The sequence below is a fragment of the Maylandia zebra genome, linkage group LG11 (genome assembly GCF_041146795.1).
Source record: "Maylandia zebra isolate NMK-2024a linkage group LG11, Mzebra_GT3a, whole genome shotgun sequence".
NCBI lineage: Eukaryota > Metazoa > Chordata > Actinopteri > Cichliformes > Cichlidae > Maylandia > Maylandia zebra.
Window position 1 is genome coordinate 36,693,857 of NC_135177.1, and position 17,702 is coordinate 36,711,558.

A 17,702-nucleotide genomic window follows, 5' to 3' on the forward strand; every position below is an offset into this window, starting at 1 on the left:
GTTTAAAAGTAATTAAACAAGTTTTAAAAAGAGGCTTTCCATTTGATTCAATTTTATATGACGATTAGGCATAAAAATTAGAATTGGGCTGAAAGGTCTGTTGCTTTATTACGTATTCAGGTTGTGTATCATGTTTTTAAAAAGTAACTAAGTAACTAATTACTTTTGATCAGCAAAAACTGTAAGTAATCAGTAAAGCAACTGGATTACTTACTTTTGAAGAAGTAATCAGTAATTAGTTACTAATTACTTTTTTAAGCTGTCTGAACTAAATTGTTTGGTTGGTGGGTGGGCGTGTCTTAGATGGGTGGGCGTGTCTTAGATGGGCAGGCTCTACTGAAGGATTCATGTGTGAAGAATTACTCAAGGCCAAGCTGGCACAGACTGAGAGGCATCAAGAGGTCGCAGGGCCCTGCAGCCAAACAAACACACATGAAAACATCCATGGATTCATGATTTTAATGTTTCTAAAGTCCTCATCACAAACATGACTGAACATGAAGCGCTGGAGGTTTCCAGGCTCCCGTCCTGATGTAAAGGAGAGAAGCGAACTTCAGTGAAAACGTAACGTGGGAGTGATTCTCGATGAAATCAGCAACACAAAGAAGGCGAGCTCTCGGTTTCTGCTGCGGTCCTCCCTGCATGCCTCCTCTCACGCTTTCAGACTGTTTGTTTCTGACTCCAGCACGTTGCCATGGAAACTCGTGTTTAACAGCAGGTGAGGGGAGGAAGGAAACGCCACCTCTCCACCTCCAGACCTCCGGCTCCTTTTTGCCTCCTCAGTCTGAAGCAGAAGTGTGTGAGGAGTGAAAAAGTGTCACACAGAGTTTGTAATTCTGTCTTAACTGCGTCTGGAGAAAGAATCCAGCTCCTCAAACTGCTTCCAGATCAGCTCATTAAGCCCAGCAGAGCAGGAGGGGGGGGGGGGGCACGCACGTTAACAGCACGCAGCACAGAAGCCAGGCCAGGATTCCTGTGAGGTGGCGTCATGTGCAGCTGTACGTCCCCGGGGTCCAGACCCGGTCAGGATGGGTGGAGTCTCGGGGCGGAGGGGTGGGTCAAAAACATTCATTTCTATTATCCTGACATGTGGATGTTGTCTGCTGTTGTTTCATTGTCCAGTTTACGGTAAAATCACCTCTCGTGACCTCTCGTTTCAGTCAGAGTGAGTCCAGATGATTCTTACTTCTCATTTTCAGCAACATGTTTTCATTCCTAAACTAGTAGAGTGGCTTAGCATGATTACCAGCTCAAACAATAATCCTTATTTATCTTACAGCGCACTGTGGAAACTTTATTCTGACTGGCTCAGAAGATTTGAACAGAAGCGAGAAGGGAGCATACTTGATCAAATAAACATCACGTTGTATTAAATAAGACCTTAAATTGCTGTTGGAGATAACAAACTCCATCAGAGGTCACGGAAATGAGCGGAAGAGTCACCGTGCTGTCGTGGAACCAAGACGGTGAAGCTCGGGTTCGGATTTGGGAACGAATCCATGTGTGTGAATGAGACAGAAGCAGGGAAGGAGAGACAGAGGAGTTTAAATACCTGGGCTCCAAAGCAACAGACAGCACACAAGAGAGGTGAAGAGGAGTGGGTGGAGACGGGAGCCGTTTATTGTGACAGGATAGTTTAAAGATGGAGGCAAGACCTGCTGTGATGTATCGTTTGGAGACGCCGGAGGCCGAACTGAAGATGTTCTTGAGCGGGATGGACGGGATTAGAAATGAGCGCGTGCAGAGGAGGGAGGCGGGGATGGAGCTTTCAGGCAGGAAGAGAAGAGCATGGATGAAGGAGGACATGCAGAAGCATGACAGAGGAGGATGCTGGGATAGGAGGAGATGGAGGCAGATGATCTGCTGTGGCGCCCCCTACAGCGAGCAACCAGAAGAAAAAGTAGTAGTTGGTGACTGGAACCACGCTGGAAATGTGGTAATTTGGACCAAAATCAATGAAACTCCAGGTTGAAAGCCGGTAGAATTCCAGCATGAATAACAACTGGTAACGAGTCATTGTTATATGTGCTGGTTTAGGCGCTCTTCTGCTTCTGTGCACCTCCCCTCTGTCATTCGCTGATAACTTCCACAGATGAAGTGAAGGCAGCTGCTGGTGACTTTGATTATATGGAGAAAAAAAATCATTTAAGCCACAAAACAACAAATGAACCCAAATAAGCTTTGTTTGAATCCTCCATGAGTACGGAGCCATCCGTCTGCATTTAAAGCTTTATTCTCTTGTGTCGTCGTCACATGAAACTTACACTGAAACATGTTCAGAACAAAGATGCATCAGTAGTGAACGCTGTCAACATTTCTTCTCCTTTTGCTTCATATTATGTTGAAAATAAAACAGAACACATGAAAACTAAACAAAACCATGTGACTCCACTTTTCCTTTAATTCATTTCTGTACATACACCAGCACTAAACTCCACTTCCTGTCCACAGAGGCTCGTTTGTGTCGATAAATTATTTTTTCATTTGATAAACTTCACACTGACGCTTCCTGTTTGGTCAGATGGACCCAAACTTTGTCTAACTGCACCTGGATCTTATCCTGAACATTTTCACTGCTGTCCGCGGAGTCCCACGGCGGCCTCTGCCCGTCGTCCTCAGCCGTCTCCTTCGTCCTCGTGGTCGTGATGGGAGCCGATGTCCTGCAGGTCCGGCGGCTCCTCCAGCGCCTCGTGATGGGCGTGCTGGATTGACACCATGCCTGTCAGGAGGGCGTAGCTCAGCATGGCGCCCAGAGCCACCAGAGCAGACAGGAACTGCTTCCTCCGCTTGTTGGGAACGTGGTCGAAGTCTCCGCCTTCAGAGTGGGGGGAAGTCTTCTGACTGAAGCTCTCTGAACCAAAAAACAACAACGGGGAGAATGTCAGCCGTGTTTCTACTGTGTTTCTACTCTAGGCGGTTTCTGCTCGCTCACGGTGGCTTCGCTAACCGCAGCGTGAAACACTACATCACAGCTGCTGGTGCACTTTGGTGCCATTTTGGCTCATCGTGCACATTCTGACTTTTTCTGCCTCGGTTGGGGTGGAAATACGAGTGTGCGGACCGGGTCTGCTGCCGTATCAATGCAGGGATTCCCACAGGACACATAAGGAAATCACCGCAGCAGTTGGAAACGAGAATTCCTGTGGAAAACTTTGCTTCTCGTCTTCCTATCGAAGAGGCGAAGCGCTTCATTTCTTTCCTGAGCTGTGATCCTCCAGCAGCTCCAGAGAGCCCGGCGCGCTTCGAGCACCAGTTTGAACACTAATGTCAGAGTTTCCAGGAGCAATAAACAAAATGTCAACCACAACAACGTGTCAATGTCACATTACTGAAGCATGAGACGAAGTTGTGTAGACCATCAGGAACCGCTGCAGGTTGCATTAACACGAGCTACAATTCAAAAGCTCCCAGGATCCTTCACAGGGTTTGTGGCTATGGTTTAGGTTTAAAGCTGAACCATCAATGACAAGCACCCTGACCCTTGACCCCATGCTCTTAGAACATGTGAGTGGGCTTTTAAAAGTTGTTCTTTCAAGTGAAACACTGTAACTAAAGAAGTAAAGTAGTAGTAAAGTGCTGCGTCACAGATTTGTGGGTTGATGCTGTAGTCTCTTTACTTTAGAGCATAAAGCAGGACTGTTGTGGTGAACTGGTGCTTTATAATTAAATCTGAATTGAACTGGGAACTTTTCCACTGGTGTCCCCGCTCACACAGCAGGAAACGGTCCACACAAGACTCCGACTACTGGAAATACTCTGTGTGCTGAAATGAAAGCGAGCTGGGAGCGTTTCAGACGGTGTCAAGTTCACAACCAAAACTTTCTAAAAGGCACCAACAACAAAAATCTCTCCAATAAAACAAACATCGTCTTTGTGACAGCGCTCCGATAAGCATCCCGGGTCTTTTCCCCCTAAGTGTTACAACATGTGTGCCTGATGTCATCTTCGTTCCTCGTTAGTGATGGCAGAAGTCAAACAGCAGAAAACACGTTTCAGACTAAAATGAGACAATCTGTTTAGAGTGACGGTTTACACGATGTCACATCAATCTCAGACGGATAAACGATTCCAAAACATCTCAGAGGCAAAAAATGCTGACGGGCTTGAACTGTTGTTACTTCTCTTATTAATGGTTTCAGACATCTCGCTCTCAGAGTTTCACTTTAAAGTCTGCGAACAATTTGTCAGAAGATTAAAACGTCCTGAAGTGAGCGGGACGGCGTCCAGCCTCGTCCTGGACTCGAGAAGTCTGCTCTCGGACTGTTGTGTGCCTCACCTCGGCCGTCTTTGGGGAAGTAGAGCTGCAGGATGTTGGTGCAGAAGTTGGTCAGGTTGTCGAGAGACTTCAGATGCTGTTGTAGTTTCCCATTGGGCAGTTTGCACTTCAGGATGGGCGCCAGGTGACCAAACACATAGGCATCGAGAGAGGAAGGCCTGCAGGGAGAAAAGCTTATTAGGGTCAAAGTCCAATAATCTGGTGTCACCACTGCAACTCCCAGTGACAATTACTGAGTGCATCACTGTATGCAGTGCAGTAAGGTACATAAGGAGGACAGACGTGCATGAACACAGGGTGTCTACAAGAGTTTTTACCACAGTTAACATGATACACAGTGTTTTTCAAAATGATAGCCATCAATCTATCGTCTAACGTATATTTGACCTCCTTCTCCCGAACCCTCCAGCGGCCCCGGGTCTCCTCCTGGGTGGAGGTGCCTGAAACACCTCTAGAAAAGCTTTTAACTTAATGACCATCTTCAAAGTTTCCCCAGAGTAATACAAGTGCGCTGCCTGTGAGAAAAGCCAACTTCGTGTTTTCACGTTAACGTGTGGATGAACTTACGAGTCTCCAAAGAAGAATTTGTGAGAGCCGAGTCGCTGGGACAGCAGGTTCATGCACTCGGCAGCATCTCGGTACAACTGAAAACCACAAGACAGACACAGAAAGACAAAACTGGGTCAAAGCCAGAAGCTTCAGTTTATAGATCAACAATATCTGTAAAAAAGGCTCAAAAGGTGCAGGAAGTCTGGTTCTGCTAAAAAGCTGTAAACAAAAAAACTCCGAGCCAGTTTTGTTGTCTCGTGCTGGAGCTTTTGGGGCTTTTTCTGTTCCTGGTACTGGGACGGTAGAAGAGAGGCCTTAGGATACCCAGAGGTGTGTTCATATGTGGCCCTTTGTCCCACCAGACTTCACAAGATGGAAAGTCTCGAGTAGTCTAAGGAGCTTGGAAAGAAAAGCGTCTGGACTTCTTTAAGTTGCTTGAAGATGTTTCACCTCTCATCCGAGAAGCTTCTTCAGTTCTAAAGTCTCGATTACTTGCCCCCGATTCCCAACCTTTAACCTTAAATCTGCCAAGGCTACAATGGAGTCTCGAGCTGCCTGGATGTCATGCTTGTGACCTTGGTCCTCCTTGTCTGGAGTAAATTTCCTGCAGTTCATTGTTCCTCCTCTCACTGTGTACACAGCTGTTCCATTACCAGCTCCTCTGACTTAGTGCTATTGAAACCAAGCATTAAAAAGCCAAGGGCCACCATAAATTTAACTGTGAAAGCTAAAGCAAGGAACTAACATGGCCAAGGCCAAAGGTCCGTGTCCAACTCCTGTGCTGAAAGTCTGCACGGTGTGATGCCTTTTACGACCACTGAGAGCTGTTAATATCTCCACTGGACACCTCCGAAGAGAGCACATCAATTCGTTTCTTCATGCCTTAGAAACTCCTGCGACTGACTGCTGAGGTCGGGTTATACCAAACGTCTTTGGTACGGTCACTTAGAAAGGGCTTCTCAAACATGAGCGTTATAGCCTCAAGCACAGCCAAATGTTCACCAAAGTCATCAGGATTTATTTGTGTGACGTGTTTATAATCTCCAGGGGAAAAGTGTCTGACGAACTCACTTTTCTGGAGCATCCAAACACACCTCAGACTTCATCAGTGCCGACCACAAAAAATGTCGACTCTGTGCAACATTTCAGGCAGTTCTTCTACGGTTTCCCTCCAGATGACGGAAACACTCGGCAGTACATTCATATTTTACCCAGTCAGTATTTTAAAGAGCGTGACATCAAATTAATAACTGAATTATCTGGATGTTAATATTATGCTGTTGGACTGGAGGCGTGTTTTTGGCCCAGAGTTTCCATTTGCATCGGGTACTATGGACATTTAAAGGGCCGGTTCATCCAGATGACCATGTCGACGTAATGCGTAACTTCCAATAAAATGAGACTTTCTCAAACTTTGATTGAATCCATTATAAATACAGCCGCCACGCTGCTCTGCCGCCTTGAACACAGCGGGCGAAACGGGCACCGAATTTCAATTCGTGTCTGCATGAGTGCATGTGTGAAGCAAAGAGAGAAGCCCTCGAGGCTTTCAGTTACCATCTGATAGTCTACACCCACAACGATCATCGTGAAGCGGTACTGTGGTTTAAAAATCAGTTACAGGCTTGAAACGCCACCAGAGTTTCTCCTGGGATCACAAATATCCAAACTGTGATTCAGATGTTGTCCAGATCCTCTTCTTGGATGAACCATCAGACCAACTGATGCTATCACCCTCAGGCTCCATGACTGACTTTTTCCCTCTAGTTCACTCTGCTTCCTGGCATCTCTATTCCCCTTTCTGTACATACTCAAAATTCCAGCCTCACTGGTTTCTGCTTGACAAGCCAGACTACGTCTCTATGAACCATCCACCGTGACGTCTTTATCTTGGTTACGACCTGAAGGGGAGTCAAACTCAGAGGAAACAACCCTGGAAAATAGGCGACTTCGGCGATCGTTCATTCCTGAAAAGTCGACTCTGAAGGTTTCCGCACTGACAGGAACAAATTGCTTTTTAACTACCTTCCCCTGAACGCAGCGTGCCCTCTGACCTTTGTCCAAAGCGGACTGGTTGTTCTGCATGTGCACTTTTCCAACAGAAAGCTCCGCTGACAAAAAGTTTTCCTTTCAGTCTAGATTCGTTCCAACCACTTCAGCAGCCCGAACACATGGAAACGATATCTGCGTCTGAAGTGGAAAACCGCGGAGCTTCTGCATGTTCTGCTGTCACTGCAGTCGGCTGAAAGTCAGTGTTTCCTTCACAAAAGCGGGGGGTCTGGTGGACGCTCCACAGACACGGTGACCTCACTTTTTATTCTCATGCTGGAGTTTCAATTCAGGGGAAATTCGTTCACTTCTTTTATAAACACAAGGACAAAGAGAAGGCTGGGATTTATTGAGAAAGGAAGGAAGTTGGGAAAAAGAGAGCGAGGAGGAAGGGAAGAAAGAAATGCACAAGTTAGATTAGATAACAGGCTTTACGTATGTATCGAAGATGAATTTACTGCCTATAAAATGTTAAAGAATGACTTCACAGTATGGCATCTGGATCATCTTGATCTCGATCAGCTGTTTTATTCTGAAGCTGGTAAATCAGAGGAGGCTCGATCTCTTCTGACCTCCTCCCCCTCCGAGCGCTCACCTCCTTCTCCAGCTCCTCTCCGGCCTCCAGCCTCTCGTCTCCTCGCAGCAGTCGCAGTTTCTCCAGCTGTTGCCGCTGCATTCGTCCCGGCAGGAAGAAGTTCAGGGGGAACGGCATGTGCTCGGCGTACCAGCGCCGAGTCACGTCCACGTAGTTCTTTGGCTCGATCCAGAAAGCGTAAATCTGCAGAGGATTGATCCAGAGATTCAGGGACGAGCTCAGGAGAAACGCACTCTCGGTTCGTTAGCAGAGAAACTCGTCTCACCAGAGCCGGCATGAGTTTTTCCTCCATCAGAGAGATGAAGGCCAGGCTGTCGGCGCCTTCCTTGGCCGACAGGTCGTAGTCTGCATTGAACTTCTGGGAAGAAAAAAAAAGTACATCAGGATTAAACGTCGATAAAACAGGAACAAAGAGTGGAGCAAGTTAATGATGCTCCAATGAAAGGAAAAGGAGCTCACTGCAGTCGCTTCTAAACACTTAGAATCTGTTTTTGTCAGTGATTTGTGCCTGAATGTTCAACGACTTTAAAAAACAAGAACTGGCTGCACAGTCTGAGTTTATTTACCACATCACATCTTAGCGTCCTCGTTGTCTCATATTATCTACTGCCTCCCTGAACCTCCATGAACTGAAGCTACGGCATGAAGAAGAGTTGCTCCACAACAATGTGAGACACTGATGAAGCCATGCACAAGATGATTCCTGCTGAAGGTGGTTCTACAAGCTATCGAGTCACTGGGAGTACTGGAAGGACTGGGGTAGCAGCAGGTTTTAGGACACGCACAATACTGCAGTTAAGATGCTGTTTGAAGGAATGAGAGCTGGGAACGGGAGCGTGCTCCATGTTAGCAGGAATGTCAGTGCAAAATTCATTTGCATTATGCGTCAGTTTTACAACAAGCTGTAAACGGATTACAGTTCCAGCTTTATTTGAATAACAGCAAACAAAATGTGAGAGTTTCAGCTGCTCTTAGAGTCAAGTTCAGTTTCTGAAGCTTCGGTCGTCTGCAGGAACGGCTCGAGAGGAGCTGAAGGTGTTTGTTTTAGTGTGTGTTGGAGGGTTTACAGGCTGCTGCCGTCTCTGCGGTTTGAACCGCTTCCATGTTTCCTCATTAGCACAAGCAGCTGCATACAGTGGCAGCAGCAGGGAAACCAGAACGAGCTGCTGCTGAATTCACGCTCAATGAGCCGCTCTGATCAACAGCTGAGTGCACGCAGCATTAAGAGAACACTTAACAGGTCCTCCTCGTACACGAGCGGGGCCCCGAGGGGCAAGAACACCACAAGAAGATGCAAAACAGCAACAAGTTCTGTAAAGAAAGAGAGGAGCTGAAGGGCTGACGGTTTTTCCTTCCAGCAGTTTTCTCCTCCGAGCTTCTTCAACAGCTTTCCTGTCGCTGTGGTTTCTGAACAACCCACCACATGGAGAAGGCACCGAGCATGCTGGGTAATGTGTTCCAGCTGCTGAACGAAGGCCGAGCTCCTCAGCGAGGGGGGTGTGGGCCAGAAACTGCTGTTATCACTGGGTTTGAGAGTTGCTTCCTCAAAGATATTCAGGAGCAAATGTCAAAGACGCGCTTCCAGTTTGGGCTTACGATGCTGCTTTAACAGCAGGCCGCACGACGCTGAAGCAAACCTGGAAGCTCGACAGCAGCTTTAGCTCATTTTATTCCAGTGAGCAGGTGCAGAGACACACCCACACTAACAATCATGACAACATGTGATCAGAAAGCATATCAAACCCCTGCAGGCTGAACAAGTCTGAGTAATGCACGCCACTCTTCACGTGCACGACTGTGAAATATTTATGACAACGTGTCCAGGTCGGCGTGAAAGTGCCTGAAAAAGCTCCTTCAGCATCCACACTGTACAAAGGTGGAGGTCCACCTTTCTTTCTACCTTCTTTCTCCTGCTGAGGTTTAACAGCTGGAATGTGTCTCTGGCTGCAGCTTCCTGTTGTTTAATGAGTTTTTCCAACTGGCGCGTGCGCGCGCACACACACACACACACACACATGCACACACACGCACATGCACACACACACACACACACACACACACACACACACACGCACACACACACACGCGCGCGCACACACACACGCACGCACGCACGCACGCACGCACACATGCACACACACACACACACACGCGCGCGCACACACACACACACGCACGCACGCACGCACGCACACACACACACACACACACACAGCAAAGGGAAAAGTTTTGACTGCAGAAACAACAAGTGGCAATCAGAGTTTTATTCCTCGCAGCTCTGCTTTTGTTTTCCATCAGTCCTGAGAGTGATGATTTCATTCTCCAATGTCCAACAGAACATTTGAATGTTAAAGACGTTTGTTTCTTCTGTCGGACCGTAACCCTGGGAACGAGGTTTTACCTGTTTTCTGAGGTGGATGATGATGTCAGAGGGTCGGGACAGAGTTTCTTTCTGATTGGTCCTCAGAGCAGGAAGAGAACCTGAAGACAGGAAAAACAAAAATCAATAAGCGCTTTCAACAAGTCAGAGTTTCTTCTTCGTGTGTCTGCAGCGCAGCCGCCTCACCGCTGGGACTCCTCCAGGGGTTGGAGATCTTTCGAAGTTTGAGAGGAGCTCCAGCGAACTGGGCGTAGGCCTGAAAAAAAAGAAGAAAACACGACAACACATGAGAAACACAATTCAAACTTTTTTTTTTATACAGCACCAACTCACAGCAACAGTCAAGCTGCTCTGTATTGTGAAGGCCCGCAACAAAGGACGACCCCTATGACCGCGGCAAAAATGACCCCAGATGAATGAAAGTGAACTTTCAGGAGTCCAGAATCTGCATTTTACGCTCCACACTCTAAACAAACGTTATTTATTGTTTACCCTGGTGTTTAGTTTTGCTTCCTTCTTTGTGCCTGTGGGAGCGCTGACCTGCTGATGGACCTGTCAGAAGAAAAGCATCCAGGAAACAGACCGTCTGGACCTGATTTCATCACAATCCATCCGACGGTCGTTGAGACATTTCAGTCTGAACCGCAGTGTTGGACTGAGCAACATTTCCATGTGTGGAGCCAAGCAGGCAGCCTGAGCAAACCCACTCAGACCACACTGACATGATGTCTTCACGGGAAACTCAGACGAGTTCAAGGACTCGTTCAGCAGAAACTACAGCCCCGATGTTACGATCAGATCAGACTTTCCAGAGTTGGGACCAGAAAACCTCTGAAAACAAAGCTGCAGACCGAGAGAACCGTCAGTCACCGAGGACAAGGACGCTCATTATCCGGAGACCTGCTGACCCGAGGCTCAAAGAGCTGCTGTAAGACAAACACCTGAAAGCTTCCTGAAGCCTCTCTGTTCCTCTCTTCAGTCAGAAAATCACTGACCCAATTATTTCTGCCAGACAGAAACAAAAACAACCTTATAACAAGGTCCCGCTCACACGAAGAGTTTTTGAATTACTATGCCCACACATTCCTCTAAAGGTGGGCGTGGCCAAACTTGGAAGCTGGATTCCCTGAATATTAAAAGGTTTATAAAAAGTTGGGAAGCTGTGAAAAACAAGAGGCGCGTAATGCTGGATACAAGAAACGGAGCGATATTTCCCCGAGTATATTGGTGATCGTTATTAGTGCATTTGTGTTCATAGAACTTCATGTTTTCCTGGAGTGTTTTGCCTCAAAAATATGCAGTTATGATTGAAAATAACCAAAATGTAACATCACACAATGGTTTTTTATGTTCTCTGTCTTTTGTCAATTGCCTGCAATTTAAAAAAAAAACTACTGTAACGGTCAGAGGATAATTAGTAATGAGCAGCGGGGGATTGGGACCGACTGCTCTTACAGTAAAAGCTGGAGGTGACTCAATTCTTCTGGAAAGAAAGAATAAAAGCTTCGCTCAGAGTCGAGAGCCTCGTTCTGCTTTTACAACCAGAAAAAATGAGGAAGAATTTCCCCATAAATGTGCAGCACTGAAGTCAGAGGACGATGAAAGTGGAGCTGTTTGTTCCACGCAGCTGTGGCAGAGCGTGAGCTGATCTCAGTAACACAGGCTGCACAGTCACTCTCCAGGCGCGATGGACGCGCTGGATGTGCTGAAAACAGAAGAGTGTCGTCCACTCCTCTGCTAAACAGTTACATGCAGAAACAAAGGGAAAGAGTCCTCATGACTCCCAGTAAAACCAAACGCTTCATAACACTGCATCTCACAAATGATAGAAGCTGAATGTGAGCAAAATGGTGATAAATGTGTTTAATCTGAATAAATGCAGCCTGTTCGTGACCTCGGTTAAGAACAGGCTGCGAGCGCCGGGGTCACAGCTGGACGCTGAGATAACAACTTGGACTGAGAGACGCTTAAAAGAAAACACACAACAGGAAGACATCATTTGTCACGATGAAGTGCTGAAAGTCTTTCACTTCACCTGTGTGGACGGCTGAAGCTCCGCCTCCTATCTGCTGAGACCACAATAAGAAAACCAAGAAAGCTCTGATTGAGTGTAAAGTGCAGTGGTGGATTCACATTTCTCCGGTGGTTTGGAAAAACAGCAGCAGTGACACATTAGTGTTTTCCAACCGCTGCTGAGGAGCCCGTCATTACCCAGCATGCACTGCTGCTCTGCTGTGTGATTTCAGTCCAACACAAACATGTTTCAATCAGCTTTAATCACTCAGCAGAGCTCTGAGGCCCTCAGCGCGGTCTGCAGGCGGGGATCATCGTACCCACACTGTCACCAGAGTCTCTGGACCACGGCAGTAATGGAAACTCTGCAGCCACAAAGCATTCTGGGTGGTCGCGAGTCTTTAACTACACCTAATGCCTCCACTTAAAGGACAAGTCCCCGTTTTTAAGCATGAACTGAATGAATGATGAGGGAAGCTGCTTTTATAGGACGGTAGAAAGTCACAGCTCTGCTCCTACAGAACAGACTCGTTTCTTTGCCTTTGTGGATGACGCAGTTCTGCTGTTTAAAATTAAGACAAGTGCAAGTGCATTAGCAGCAGCACACTGCTGCGCACACACACTGCTGCACACACACTGCTGCGCACACAGGGCTGCGCACACAGGGCTGCTGCTGCTGATTATAAAACATAAGAAAAGAAAATATGTCTACAAAAAGGCAAGAAGACATTTTTGCACTGTCCATAAGTTTAGTTTTTCACTCAGCAGTGTGACTGTTTGCGTCTGCTGGTGAATGCCTGCATCATCAGGACACAGGGTAAGGAGCTGGTCAGGTGGGAGGAGCTCAGAGGGGGACGGTTCCAGCTTCTGACCAGGACTCCTCCTGAGCGCCTCCTTTGTGAGGCACTGAGGCGTGTCCAGATGGAATTATGGAGACGTTTGGGTGTTTCTCAATTCAGAAGATAAAACTTTTCAGGGACACAGTCATGAAACAGCCAATGCTTCCCCGTTACATCACCAGCTGTCCTCGCCCTTACACCAGCAGCACAAAGTGCAGCTTAATACACACAGCGACTTAAAGCACTTTTAAAAACACATTTGAACCACTAGACTGATGTAAAACTGAAACTGAGGCTGATGTCTGACCAACGTGTCGATAAAAGAACCTCTGGTGCCATCTGGTGGTCATATAAGGAACTACAGGTCAATGACTATTCGGTAAGAGACAGATTTAGAATTAATTTATTAATATTATATTATTAATTAAAGGCAAAGAAAACAGATGGATGGATTATTACATCTGGACTCTGAATACAGTGTGTAATAAAAAATAGATTAGATAACAGTAGAAAGCTTAAAATAACAGGCAGTTCTTCCTCCCGTCCACTGAGGACGAGTAAACAGTCACACTGCAGGAACCATGGCACGCAGCACTGCAGCTCTGCCCTCTCTCTCTGGGCTCAGGACCAAAGCAGGAGGGTGAGACATGCCCACTGGAGCAAAATCACAGCAGGTCCTGTTAGGCCTGTAACAACACTGCTCTGCTGACTGAAGAAATAGAACATTTAGGGACTTGTACAGCTGTGTCATGTCAGATCGTCCACAATTAATTTTTATGTGATATCAAAATATCTGTTACTGCTGTAGCAACGCCTTGTGCTCAAGTTCTCTAGGACACGCAACAGCGAGACGATCCTGGGACAAAAGCCACGTCGGCCTCTGATGGTGATTTAGCATCAAAAAAGGGAGCAACTGTGAGAAATGAGGAGCTGGTGATGTGACCCACATATGAATAAACATCATTTTTGTCCATAGCATCAGAAATATAATTACTGCAAATGAAACATCATAATCTAATTTTGAGGGTATGAATGAGAAAGATTTTTACTGTATTAATCATCAGAAGCTTTTTTCATCTGAGCTGTACTTCACTTCCTACAGGTGAGCTGGAGTCACTACAGCCGGCACTGAAAGAGCTGGTTTCCACCATCATCCTTCTTCATGAGGATGCGAGCCAGAGATCTGGCTTCAGTCAGCACACAGGCACAACTCCAAACGATCGGCCGTTTTTTCTGCTCATCACTGCGCTCTAAAACTCACTGTCACACAACAAAAACAGACCCTGCTGTCATTCAAAACACCACAGAAGGAAAAGACCCAACACACAAAATCCAAAGTCCTCCATGGAGTCAGACTTTCCTGCACATCAACCAGAAGCACTGCTTCACGAACCATGAAATTCATGTTTTAATCAGATCAGCTCCAGACTGAACGTGGAGCATTTCCACCTTCCAAAGCTCCACGGCGAGCTAGTGCTGTGTGATACTGCAAATGTAGATGCCGAGTAGATAAAGAGCCAGTACTGCTGATACCAATACTTTTAACTCATGAACGCAGATGATGTACAAGAGAGCAGTGTGCTATGATTTATGAGATCTACTTACATTAAACTTAGCAGATAGAAACAAAGTATCGATCCTATCGCACTACTATCGAGCCGACACCAATACCAGCTTTAGTATCGACACTATCGATACTTGGATCGATCCGTCCACCTCTACAGGAGCCGAGAGGAACCATGCCAATCATTGTTGAATATTGTTATTATGTTACCGCTGATCGGTCAGAAAACTTCCCGTTTCACCTCCAGCTGAGCCACATGGACATCAAGCTTACTTATTTTGAGAACAAATGAAAGAAAAACTCCGTTTCCGCCTAAAGTCGGTTTATTGCAGTCTGGTTGTGGAGTCATCACTTTACCGTTTACGTGAGTAATCGATCACGCTCCGTGCAGCCGGCAGTTTTATGATGAAACCTCGCTAACGCACGCTTACTGAGGCGTTAGCATTAGCAGCCGTTAGCACAGAGCCGGCCCACGCCCCTGAGCGTGAACGCGCCCGTGCACAGAGCCGGGACCGGGCCCGGTGTTAGCGGACACTCACCAGAACCACCAGGCAGTCGGTACTGACCGACGGCAAACCCCAGTCTCCTTCCCAGCAAAACAACTCATCGGGCGCCGCCATCTTCACCCCGGATGGTGACCTCTCACACCGGAAGTAGCTATCAAATGAAGTCTTTTGTAAAAACGCATTTCAAAGTAAAAGGATTAATAAAATGTTTTCTTTTTCGATCCAGAGAAGTAATCCGTAGAGAAGAACAAGTACTTATCATCAGCACCACTAGCAAAACTCAGGGTGAGGTCATGTTTTTTTTTGTTTTTTTTTAATTAAACTTTATTTACAAACAACAGTATAACATACAAGGCACCATCATTAATCCGATTATGTTACATCCTCGGTTGAGCATTATAGCAAAACAAACAAACAAACAAAACGAACAAAAAAACCAAAAACAACAACAATAAGCACAAAGTTAAAAGAGTTAGCACAAAAAGAAAGAACAGTCATTGAAGGATTCGAACCAAAGGCAAAAACTAACGTGCAAAAAAAGGGCAGTCGTGATTATAAAATAGGGAGTTTTTTTTTTTTTTTAACATAGGTTAAACTCTTTAAATAAAACAACAAGTTTATGGGCTTTCTTGTTATTCACAAGTTTCAGCGATTTAGCCCAGAGTCTAAAGTCATTCAGCCATCTGTTTATACAAGGTTTAGCTTTAAAGTATCTGCATTTGTGAATAAAAATTTTCCCATTAACAAAAACGTCCTAATCAACAGGTCAAAATCTGCATTCTCAGCAAGTATTCCAAATTTTATTACTGTCACCGTCAAATGTGGTAACTGAATTCTCCTGGACTGTAGCCAGCTCCACATGTCAGTCCAGAAGGAGTGCACTGATTCACAGTAGAAAAACAAGTGATCCAGACTTTCAATATCATTTTCACAAAATGTGCATGCGTTCACATCTAAATTAAATTTCCGTCTTAAGAATTCATTGGTTGGATAAACCTCATTAATGATTTTAAAGTGAACCTCTTTTACTTTAGGGGAAAGAGGAAGTGAAATATACTTTTTTCTTATCGCCTTAACCTCCATGGTCTCAAATTCTTTAAGGATATAATTTCTTTTAACCGGATTAAGGCAAATTTCGTTTATCAAAATATTCCTGATCACTTTGTTTGTAAACCTGCTGTCACCAAATTCAACTCCAGCTATGCAGAGCTGCCTCAGTGCAGGAGAAATTTTAGAGTGCGGGTGAGGTCATGTTAGCACCCTGGAAAACTCAGCAGGCGTTCACAGCAGGAGGTCAGATAAATACAGTTATTTATTTATTCTTAGAAAACATGAAGCAGGACACTCAGACAGAGTCCACAACTCAGCTGTTTCACTCCTGAACCACCTTTAAGAAAGTCCAGAGCATCAACAGTTACCGGACAGAAACCAGCCAATCACGGGAGAGCAGAGTGACCTTTCAACTGATCCAGTGTAGAACCAACCTTTATTTAAAGCAGTGATGAGTCAAAGTGATACAGCCTTGGCAACCCTGGCCTTTATTTTAATCTTTATTTCATTAATTTAGTGACACAATCCCATCTTATTTTATTTTGGATTAATTTTACGATGTAGAAATGAAAGTAGACGTGTTCATGCGTTTGATTTTTTACCGATCGACAGTTCAACAATCAGTCTCTCACTGTAAACACAAGCTGCCGTCTTTCATCGTGTGCTGTGTGAAACAACAGGATGAAGGAAACGTCCTCTGCTGCGTCTCGAGTGGGGAAACTGTGGCGTTGTTGGTTTTCAGCAGCTTCCACTCTAAAGCTCAAATGTTGCACAACTAAATCTTCCTCAATCAGAACTCGGAGCAGATTAAAATGAGAAGTCAGGTGGTAGATATGGATGTTTCTTAACTCGAGATAGGAACCCATAACGGAATTATTCATTCATTTCATTACACAACACCACATTTAACACAGCAACAAAGTAACTAATGACAAATAATGCAATACTTATTTCCCTTATAAAGAGTGTGAGGCCACAAAAACACACTCAGGCTTTCTAACCAGTTAATATTTCTAACATGATCATGTCTGAATTATTCACGTTAATATAAACACGATCTGTGCTGAGAGAGTCCACAAAGATATTTTCTTTTATTTGGAGGCAAATCTTTAGTTTTGTAAATGCTTTCAGTAGTTCGGCCACAATGATCAACGAGCTGCGTTATGAAAGTCAGACTGCTTCCTGCAGCTCCTCCTCTGGTCTCTGTGAGAGGTGACTACGGCTCAGCGTTCAACGCCATCGTCTCAGACAGCCTCACCACCAAACTGGAACGCCTTTAGACCCCCCAGCTCCTGGATCAGACACTTCCTCACCAACTGGCCTCAATCTGTCCAATCATCTTTGTCCCCCCAGAGGTCATCGTCAGATCCTCCTGTCTCAGGTAAACCAGGGCCATCACAGCTGAACCCTCAAACCCCGCCCACCAACTGTTTGACACCTCCAGACTCACTAACAGCTCCTTCCCCCCACACCCCATCCTGCCCACCCACCTCACCAATCTGAGCCATGGTCACAGGACACTCCCAGACTCTATACTCAGCCCTGTCTTTGCACTGCTCTCAAACACGTGTGTCTCCATTGGCTGCCTTTCTCTTATTTATGTCTATATTCCTCTAGACTGTAAACATCTCCTCTGTTTGCTGTTTATTCCTTTTTTCTTCTTTTTCTCTAAAGATGGCGCATAAAAGCAGGACTGAGTCCTCTGTGTAGAGCGACAGTAACTGTGTGTGTTTGTAAGCATTTAAACAATGCAGAGAGTAAAATGAACAGCAACAGTATTTTGTCTAAGTCCATCATTGTAGAAATGATGGCGCACAGCGTGACGTCAAAAAAGGCGCACACCTTTGACGCTGCATTTTCTCCGTTTTCCTCGTCCACACG

At 45.7% G+C, this 17,702-nt stretch overlaps 1 protein-coding gene across 1 annotated transcript; it reads right to left on the reverse strand.

Moving 5' to 3' along the window:
• Positions 1-2,217: 2,217 nt before the first annotated feature.
• Positions 2,218-14,924, reverse strand: LOC143421164 (metaxin-1-like). Its single transcript, XM_076890318.1, has 8 exons — positions 14,805-14,924; positions 10,036-10,105; positions 9,871-9,950; positions 7,735-7,827; positions 7,470-7,652; positions 4,844-4,920; positions 4,277-4,434; positions 2,218-2,851 (listed from the first exon to the last, which is right to left on the reverse strand). Exons 1-8 carry the CDS (start codon positions 14,883-14,885, stop codon positions 2,616-2,618), a joined length of 978 nt encoding a protein of 325 aa, XP_076746433.1. The 5' UTR covers positions 14,886-14,924; the 3' UTR covers positions 2,218-2,615.
• Positions 14,925-17,702: the final 2,778 nt, after the last annotated feature.

What these genes read in the sequence shown, in the direction of transcription:
- LOC143421164 (XM_076890318.1), bottom strand. Translation starts at nt 14,885, where the DNA reads ATGGCGGCGCCCGATGAGTTGTTTTGCTGGGAAGGAGACTGGGGTTTG. An exon ending in CCCCTGGAGGAGTCCCAGCG is followed by an intron (nt 9,951 to 10,035) that starts GTGAGGCGGCTG and finishes TCCTGTCTTCAG; the next exon opens with GTTCTCTTCCTGCTCTGAGG. An exon ending in TCATCCACCTCAGAAAACAG is followed by an intron (nt 7,828 to 9,870) that starts GTAAAACCTCGT and finishes TTTTCTTCCCAG; the next exon opens with AAGTTCAATGCAGACTACGA.